The 8,768-nt window shown below is 66.3% G+C and overlaps 1 protein-coding gene across 13 annotated transcripts in view; it reads left to right on the forward strand.

The window, feature by feature from the left end:
* PLCH2 (phospholipase C eta 2) overlaps positions 1–8,768 on the forward strand; it is an 89,521-nt gene that overhangs the window by 23,317 nt on the left and 57,436 nt on the right. The window contains exon 1 of one of the 13 annotated variants that reach the window (XM_037743516.1): positions 5,096–5,263. The exons of the other annotated variants lie outside the window; for them this stretch is intronic. Coding sequence (XP_037599444.1) covers positions 5,233–5,263 — 31 coding nt within the window. The 5' untranslated portion in view covers positions 5,096–5,232. Of the gene's footprint in view, positions 1–5,095; positions 5,264–8,768 lie in introns of those variants that run through there. 13 annotated transcript variants of the gene reach the window in all.

Genomic DNA, 8,768 nt, shown 5'->3' on the forward strand with positions numbered 1-8,768 from the left:
GTCCCCTCCAGCACCCACCTCCAGTGCCCTGCTGCGTCCCCTCCAGCACCCACCTCCAGTGCCCTGCTGTGTCCCCTCCAGCTCACCCCGGGAAGGGCATGCAGGCGTAACCCTGAGCTCCATCAGAGAGGGCAGTGCGGGGGTTCTGGGTGTGGGTGCCTGCAGCAAGGGGAGGGGCCCAGGCTTCTCCACATCGTCCTTGCCCATTGCCCAGGAGAGGGCACCCAGAGCACCCTGGCTAGGGCAGGTGAAGGCCCCTTCTTGCCACCACCTCCCAGCACCTGCTCCCTCAGCCTGGAGGTCCATTTTCTTCCAAATTGGCTCAGATCATTCCAGCTGGGAGCACCCCGGCCCTGCTGCCTGCCCACTGGTCTCCCACCCTCCCTGGGTGCCAGAGGGGCCTCTGGTCCCATGGGCACCTTCCCTGTGGATGTGAGGCCTCAAGGGGGCCCAGCTAACCCAGTGTGTGGTGGGAGCCGGGGCCGTTCCCCCCACGGTACTGAGTCTTCTGCCTGACTCCGCCGACACGGGCCACCTGCCGGGGATCCAGGCGGGCCGATGGAGCCCAGCTCTGGCCACATGGTGGCTGCGGGTGGAAGTGGCTTTGACTAGGTCCTTGCAGCCCTGGCCCAGCTCCCAGGGGCCCTGTTCTGCTAGACCTGGTAGCACAATCTCCCTTGCCAATGTCCCCCTTCTTGTGTGGAGAAGCACCGCCCCTTCCCTTCCTGCGGGCACCCACACCCAGAGAGGCTGTTTAGAGGCCAGATACCAAGTCTCTGGGGACCTGGGCAGGTGCCTTTCCTCTCCTCACGCCTGTTTCCCCCTCAGAGAAAAAGGTGTGTCAGGCCTCAATGATTCCTAACGGCAGGCAGTGCCTATCAGCCCTTTGGTGCCCTGAGGATGTCCTTGCCCTTCTCGCTGGGCCCAGCCCATGCCGCAAAGTGCCTGGGGGTCTCGGAGCAGGAGGCTCAGCCCCGCTCTGTCAGGTCTGGGCATGCCCTGTGGGCTCCCATCCATCCCCGTGCTGGCCAGGCCTGGCCCCGACCCCAGGGCTGTCCCCGGGCTACGGGCCCTGCACAGGGGAAGCCGAGCCGGAAGCAGCTGATCCGACCACACGTTAGCTGTCTCGAGCTCTGATTGAGGACGGGACGTCTTCAGAGCAGATGCCGGTGCGAGATGAAACACACACTTTCTAAATTTAGCCGCTGAGGCTTGCACATTTACCCAGTTGGGTCCATTGATTGGGTTCATGCACGTGCTCTCTCTGTGGTGCTCAGGTGTGCCTCTCAGAGCCGTCTCTCCTCAGTGGTGACCTCAGGCTGCAGAAAGGCCTCTGAGACCTCCCAGCCGGGTCTCTGGCCCCAAGCCATCTGTTCACCTGGGGCTGACTGCCGCCCTTGGGGGAGGGTCCCGGGTCAGGTCCCTGGGGCAGCCCGTCAGACTGGATTCCTCGCTGCCAAGGAAAGGCACTGCCTGAAACATCGCAGCCAGGCCTGGCCGGAGTATTCCAGGGCAGTGGGCACCGGCTCCCTGCCCGCAGGGACCTCATGATCTTAATGTGAAGGGCAGACTCAAAATCAGGGCAAGGTCGTGTTTGGGACACTGTGGGGGACAAGGCAACCAGGGAGGGCTTCCCAGAGGAGGTGCCTTGTTCCTGACCTTGGAAACCAAGCAGGGCTGGGCAGGGGGCCTGTGGAGCAGGGGAAGTCAGGCCTGGTGGAGGGTCTGTGAGGGAAGGGCAAACAGGGTAGAGAAGGCAGCTGCAGCCAGTCCATAGGACGCTGGGTGCCAGGCTGATGGGTCTGAGGTAGCCCGTGGTCCAGCCACAGGGGTGGATGTATTGGAAAGAGGACTGAAGGCCAGATGGAGGCTATGCATCAGGCCCAGGTAGAGGCCCATCTGGGAGCTCCTGGGCGGGGAGGCTGGCGGGGGCGGCTGGAGCTGGGGAGGCTTCGGGTCGAGGGCAGGCTGTGTGCCCTGGCTGCTGGAGCTGCCCCCAGGAGCACCGGCCGTGGCGCTGGTGCCTCTACACACTGCCTGCCGCGAGCAGGTGGCCTCTCTCCATGCGTGTCCCTGGCCTCACCCAGCCTGCCCAGGGTTCTTTCCTGCTCCGACGCAGGGATTCTTGGAGCTTCTGGCTCAGGATGGAGATTTCTTTCATGGTTTCCAATTTGCATTTCAGTTTTGGCATTGTGCAGGAGGCCCGGTTTCTCTCTCATTGCTGCTCCTGTCGTCTCTCTGTCCTTGTCCCTGGGTCTCAGCGCTTGGCCACGTCTCTCTGGGAACCGAAGGCTGTGGGTCTTCCCTCCTGGGGCCTCATCTGAGGGCACGGAGCTCCACACTGTTGAGATCTGGCTGTGGCCAGGTGGTCCTGTGTCCAGGAAGCTGCCCCTGCCCGTGCCACCCAGGAAAGGGGGTGCAGGTGGGCATGGTTCAGAGGGCACTGCCCGCTCCAGGTGCCTAGGAAATGGAGGGTTGAGTTCCCATCCTGACTGCACCCAGCTCCCAGGGGTCTCTAAGCCAGGCAGTGAAGGGGGTGCTTGGGCTTTAGCTTGAGGAAAGCCCCTGGAGGGCCGGGGGACAAGCAACGTGGAGGAGAAAGCCCCCTGGCAGCCACTGCTGACCGGGCCCTGCTGTGAAGCCTCAGAAGCCAAGAGGCACGGGCCCCACAGGGGTGGCCCCAGCACACCCCCCAGCTCCGAGCAGGCATCCTACCCTGGCCTGGGCTTGGCTTCTGCCAGCTCCTGGGCCTGCGCGGGGGGGGGGGGCAGAGTGTGGGGGCACAGGGGTGGGCAGGAGTCTGGGCATGTTCATTCACAGCACAGAGCTCCTCGGGTCCTCATTCACCCACACGCCATTTCTTCCTCCTGCACGTTTCTGAGGAGCTGGTGCGTCTGACCTCCACGCAGCTGCGGAGTCCACGCTCGCTCACTTTGGGCTCCCAGACCAGCTGAAGCTGTCCAGGCAGGGTCTCCTCCGGGGGAGGAGAGGGAGGAGCAGCAGCTCTGCGCTGGCTTGGGCACTAGGTCCCTGGTGGAAGGGCAGGCAGAGAAGTTGTAGGAGCCGGCACCCGGGAGGGGAAGCCAGGCGGAGTCTGGGAGTCCCGGGTGCTGGTGCGGCCAGGGGAGCCAGGAAATCACCTTTCCTTCGAGGGGCAGCCCTGGAGCTGCCTGCGGGCTCGCTGGGGGAGGTGCTGCTCTCTTCGCCTTCCATCCACAGCCCCCATGAAGGCAGCCCCTCACTCGAGTGATGATGGCGGCGTCACTGCAGGCTCAGGGCCCCGGGCAGAGGCTGCTGGAGCCCGCCGGCCTCGGCCAGGTGAAACATCCGGGAACACAGCTGCGACACAGAGCCTCCAGGGTGTGCGGAGATGGCGCTGCCTGGTGCTCCTGGAAAGCAGAAAGCCTGGGAGCTGGGCTGGCCCTGCGGGCAGCTGGACAGTTTCTCCGCAGTGATCTCTGCACCAGGAGGAATCCTGATCGTGCCCCAGGCTCTGGGGCACATCCAAGGAGCAGACTGCTTGGGGGAGGCAGACACCTCTTGGCTACAGCAGTCAGGAAAGCACCATAGACACTGGCAGGTCTGTTCCTGGGGGGCTGAGGCCTGGAGGGGAGACAGGCCCCTTGTGAATCTCTGGGGAGCCAGCCCGGGCACCTGTGTCTTCTGTTTCCTCTTCGGTCACCAGGCCAGGGCCGGGTGTCGGGCAGGGTCTGCTTTGGAGAGAAAATTGAAACTCTGGCAGCACTGCTCCTGATCGCCACGGGCCCACGGGCCCGTGCTCCCTAGTCTGTCCTTGGACTCCTCCCTGGCTCCCAGCTTGGTGGCCATCTCAGGCCTGGTCTCAGATTCAGCCTTTCCTCTCCCTGGCAGGCAGAGCTGACTGGCCCCAGTGGGCTGGGCCCCTTTCTCAGCTCAGGCGAGGACCCCTTCTTGGTTTGAACCACCCATGTCAGACCCAGACAACAAAGTCCATGGACCCTTGAGTGCAGAAGCCGCATGGTGTGGGAGCACAGGGCTGCCCTAGGGGGAACGCTGGGGCTTCCCTCGGAGGCTGGGGTGGCCTTGTGGGTAAACGGGGTGCTCTGAGTGCAGTAGCCCTTCTTGTTCCAGAGTCTGCCAGGCGGGGCTGTTTGGGAAGTTCTGCCTCAGCTCTGTGGCCCAGGCAGGCCTGGGGGAGCTGAAGCCTCTCTGGACAGTCTCTTTTGACCAGTCTCCCCCTGCTCCTTCTTCATAGCTGCCAGCAGCAGAGGGGGGAAGGGATGAAGAGCCTGGAAGCAGAGATGCCTGGTCTGAAGGGGGTCCCCAGGGCCTGTCTGTGTGGCTGCTGTGGGCCTCCAGCATCTGGAATCATGGAAGGGGTGGCTGGTGTGGGGCTAGGGACCTGCCCAGGGGATGCGCCAGCCCTGGACTTTCGGGGCGATCCTGGTTCTACCGGGGCGCACATGACAGGGCACCAAGCTCCCTCTCCCCGGAGGCCGGTGTGCTGGCTACCCTGCCACCCTCTTGGAGCTGGGCCATCCTCCCTCCCCAGCAGTTCCAGGCACTTGGGCAGGAGTCTGCAAGTGCACCTGACATCCTAGCTGGGGGATGGGTGGCTCAGGCCCCTGGCCTCAAACGCCAGGGCGATGAGGGTGGGGGGCGGGGAGTCATGTGGCAGAGGCCCCTGTCTTGGCTTCTCCCGGCGCCTGGGCAAACGCCCAGTCTGGAGATGGGAAGCGCTCTCGGCCCCGCCCCCTTCCCGGTCCCTCTCACTGGGGCCACCGGGAGCCAGAGGGAGGCGGAGGGGGATTGCGGGCGGTGGAAGGCCGCGGGCGAGTCTTTGCGGAGAAAGCACTTTGGCTGCGGCGGGCGCGGGGGCAGGGCCGGCCAGCCCCGCCGGGCACCCCGCGCCCCACCTGCCAGCCCCGCCGTGCGCCCCGCGCCCCACCTGCTCCGCGCGCTGCGCCCGCCCGCCCGTGCCCGACCCGCCCCTCGCCCGGTGCCCGCCGCCGAGCCCGCGCCCCCGGCCCCCTCCCGGCGCGGGGCGGGCAGGGGGTGTGGTGCGGGCACGAGTGACAGCACGCTCCTCGCGCGGCGCCTCCACGGGCGCAGTGTCGCCGCGCACCGCCCAGCGCGGGCCGCCGGAGCCGGCGGGCGATGCGGCGGGAGCCCCAGCCCGAGCCGGGCCGCTGACTGCGCCCCCGGCCCCCGCCCGACCCCGCCGCCTTCGCCGCCGCCGCCTTCGTGGAGACAATGGACGCGGGAGCCGCCCCGCAGAAGCACAGTAGGTGCCGCCGCCCGCCCGGGTTGTGCGGGTGGACGCGCGGGGGCGCCGCTGCCCTGGTGCGGGTCGGGGGCCCTGCCGCCCCGGGAGGCCGAGCTGCCCGGGCTCGGACCCGGAGAGGAGGCGCGATCGCGGCGCGGGACTGTGGGCGGGACGGGCAGAGCCGTCCTGAGCTCTCCGGGCGGCCCCAGGCGCAGGGGGAGGGATCTGGGGGCCGCCCCTCGGCAAACTTTCCTCTCCGGGGCTCCAAGGAGGTCGCCCTGGGGCCGGGACCGCGCTGAGAGTGACCTCGGCTGAGCCCAGGCCCGACGCCCCATCCCTGCTGACCGCGCCGCGGGGCACCCGGTGTGGGTCCAGCAGGTGCTGCGTGGACTTGCCGCATGGGTGCCCCACACCTCTGCCTGGGCTGCAGGTGCGCGTTTGGGGAAGCCGGCCCCTTCCGAACTAGCAGGTGGGGGTGCAGCGGGCACTGCCCGGGCAGGGGAGCTCGGGAGGCCCTGGGACGGCGGGCGGTCTGCAGGGCGCAGGAGGGCGAGTGCCTGAGTGTCCAGAGCTGAGGGTGCCTCCTGGGCTCTGGGGGTGCCAGCAGAGCTGTGCTCTTAGGGGAGGTGGGCTCTGCTGGAGAAAGGTTCTGAGGAGAGAGGAGGCTTTCCCTCCCCTCCTCGCCTCCCACGCTGTCTGGGGACATTGGAGGCAGCCAGGGTGACCACTGACCCCCACTGTGGCCGTGAAACCACCTGTCCTCCATGGCCTTTCCCCTCCATGACAACGTGCCCAATCAGTGTTCCCTTCATCCCCTGACACCTTGGTCTGGTGAGGCAGGGTCACGGTGCCCAGCACCCTGTCTTGGGGAGCCCATGGTGTCTGCCTGGCTGGGTCTCTGATCCCAGAGGCTTCTTCAGCGAGGTGCAGCTGAAGGGGTATTCAGGCACCACGGGATGCCTGGGAGGGGCAGGTCAGAGTCAGAGGCCACTGTCCCACCTCCTTCTTGGTGGGTGGGGACAGAAGCCAGCCTGCCTGTCTCCCTAGGACCCTGGGCTGATGCTGGGAGAAGTCAGCTCTACATCGCCTCCCCCCCTCCCCCCCCCGCCGGACTGATACATTCCCTTTGCACTTGAGCCAGGGCAACATTCTCTGTACTGCTTGGGAGGGTCTGGGGTCTGGAAGGGATGTGGGAGGCAGGCGGGTACTGGGCAAGTGGGTGCCTGTGGCTGCGCTGAGGGTCCCCATAGGCCCCTCCTCTGAGGCTGACTGCCTGATGGCCCTGGCCTCTGGGGGTGAGATCTGGGCCCGAAGCATCGTCTGGATGAGGCAGGGAGACTGGCATCTCCTGGGCATCTCCCCAGGGAACCCAGGGCAGTGAGAGGAGAGGCTGGAATGGGCCTGGGCAGTGGCCGGGTAACTGGCAGGAGTGTCTGCTGGATGGTGCATGGAAGACTCGGGGCTCAGGGCTGGGGGCTTATTCTGGCAGCCTTTACCTCAGATCCCAGAGCGTGAGGCTGGGGTCAGGCCTGATGTCCAGCCACTTGCAGAGCTGGCTGTGGGTGGGGAACAGCTGGGAGCACCAGGGAGGGTGGGGACAGGTTGGCAGGGCCCCTTCTGTGGGTGACCAGCTAGGGCCCCGCCCAGAGGAGGGGCCAGAGGAGCTGGTGGGCAGAGAGACCCGTTGCAGACCCTCCTAGGTGGCATGGGGCCTGGCAGCCCCGGTTCCCGAGGCCCTCACTCCTGCCGCGGGAGTTGAGGTTACATAATCCCCACCCCACACACGGAGTAAGCCACAGCAGCCAGGTCTGACAATACGAGTTGTAATTGGATTTTAATTTTTAATGTCTGCAACACGTGAAGAGCTTCGGGCCAATTTGTGTATCTTCTGTTACTCCATGCCTAACAGGACCACTTCATTAGCTGCTATCGCACCCACAGTGCCGTCTGTCCAGGAACGGAGGGAGCCCGGCCCCAAGCCCGTGCCGAGCCCCGAGAGCTGCCTGCCACCTGCTCCAGTGGAGGGCACGCTGACGGGAGGGGGCATGAGGGCTGGCGCAGAGGGTCCCTCCCTTGGCCTGGCCGGCCTTCCCACCCCCATCCTGCTCCCCTATCCACCGCAGCCCTAGCCTGGGTGCTGCCTCTAGCTGCCAGGAAGGGGTGGCCACTGGGGGCTTGGACATCAGCACGCCCACCGAAGGCCCAGCTTCCCTGCTGATACCTGCTCTGGGGCCATCACTCTTATCTCCAAGGGCCCCTGGGCACAAGTGGGCCTGGATTCTGGGGTTCCACTGCCGCTCGCCCCCCTGTTTGAGACTCGTGGCTCAGCCCTGTGAGTTGGGGGTTGAGGTTGGAGTTAGGACCCTGCAGCCAGGTCTCCCAGGGCTGGGGGTGGGTGGCCCCTGGCAGACCCAGGCCCCGGGCAGAAGCAGGAGCTCTGTGCCATGGGCCCCTCCCTCCCCCCAGCTGCAGGGGTCCCAGGAGGCGGGGCAGCTCCGACTCCCACCGCCTCCAGATCATTCTTAGGTCTGTTGTGTAACAGGCGCGCATCGGAGGCAGAGGGAGGAAGGGCTCCTGGAGATGTCTCCGGCGGCAGCAGCTCGCCAGCCGGGAGAACAGCTTTTGTCCTTTCCACTTGCCCAGCACAAAGGGACGAAGGAGGCTGCCTCGGCCACCCAGCCCAGCTGAGAGCTGGCCAGCCCGGGCCCATGCAGAGGGGTCAGGGCCAATGCAGAGGGGTCAGGCGTGCAGAGGGGTCTGAGCTGGCGGAGGGGTCGGGGCCTGCAGAGGGGTCGGGGTCTGCAGAGGGGTTGGGGCCGCAGACGGGTCGGGGCCGCAGAGGGGTTGGGGCCGCAGAGGGGTCGGGGTCTGCAAGAATGCGGGTGTCCCTTTCCTGTCTCATGCTCCCCAGGACCGGGCTGAGTCTGGGCTGGGGCTCCTTCCTCCCCTGGCCCTGCAGCCGGTGTGTGTGCCCGCACACCTGTATGCCCATGCACGTGCAACTTGCAGGAGCCAGTTTCAGGGCAGCGCAGTGGCCTGGTGGAGGTGGAGATGTCGGGGGTGCCCACCCGTCTCAGAGCTGCCCTCAGGGCTCCTCTTCTGCCTTCCTCTCCCACCCCCTCTGTGCTCCCAGCAGCCTTTGGGTGCCGATTCCGGGGTCTCCTCCCCCGCAGATCACAGCAGGCTCCTCACACCTGCCTCCTGAGCTCCCACTGTGGATGAGATCCCGTGGCTGAGGCTCCAGGAGGAGCCAGGCTTGATGGCAAAAACACAGGACCCTGGGGGGTTCCAGGCCTGGGTGGCTTCGGGGCGGGGCCGTCCACTCCGGCCCCAGATCTGTGTGGGGAGGCCCAGGTGCTAATCTCACCTGCATCCTCCAGTACTCCTCTGCCTTCAGCTCCTCCCTGCTCGCTGGACCGGTGTTTCCCACACACCCGCACACACCTGCACACACCTACACACCCGCACACACCCACACAACCCTCATACACCTGCATACATCACACCCGCACACACCTGCACA

The sequence above is a fragment of the Cebus imitator genome, unplaced genomic scaffold (assembly GCF_001604975.1).
Source record: "Cebus imitator isolate Cc_AM_T3 unplaced genomic scaffold, Cebus_imitator-1.0 Scaffold145, whole genome shotgun sequence".
Classification (NCBI taxonomy): domain Eukaryota; kingdom Metazoa; phylum Chordata; class Mammalia; order Primates; family Cebidae; genus Cebus; species Cebus imitator.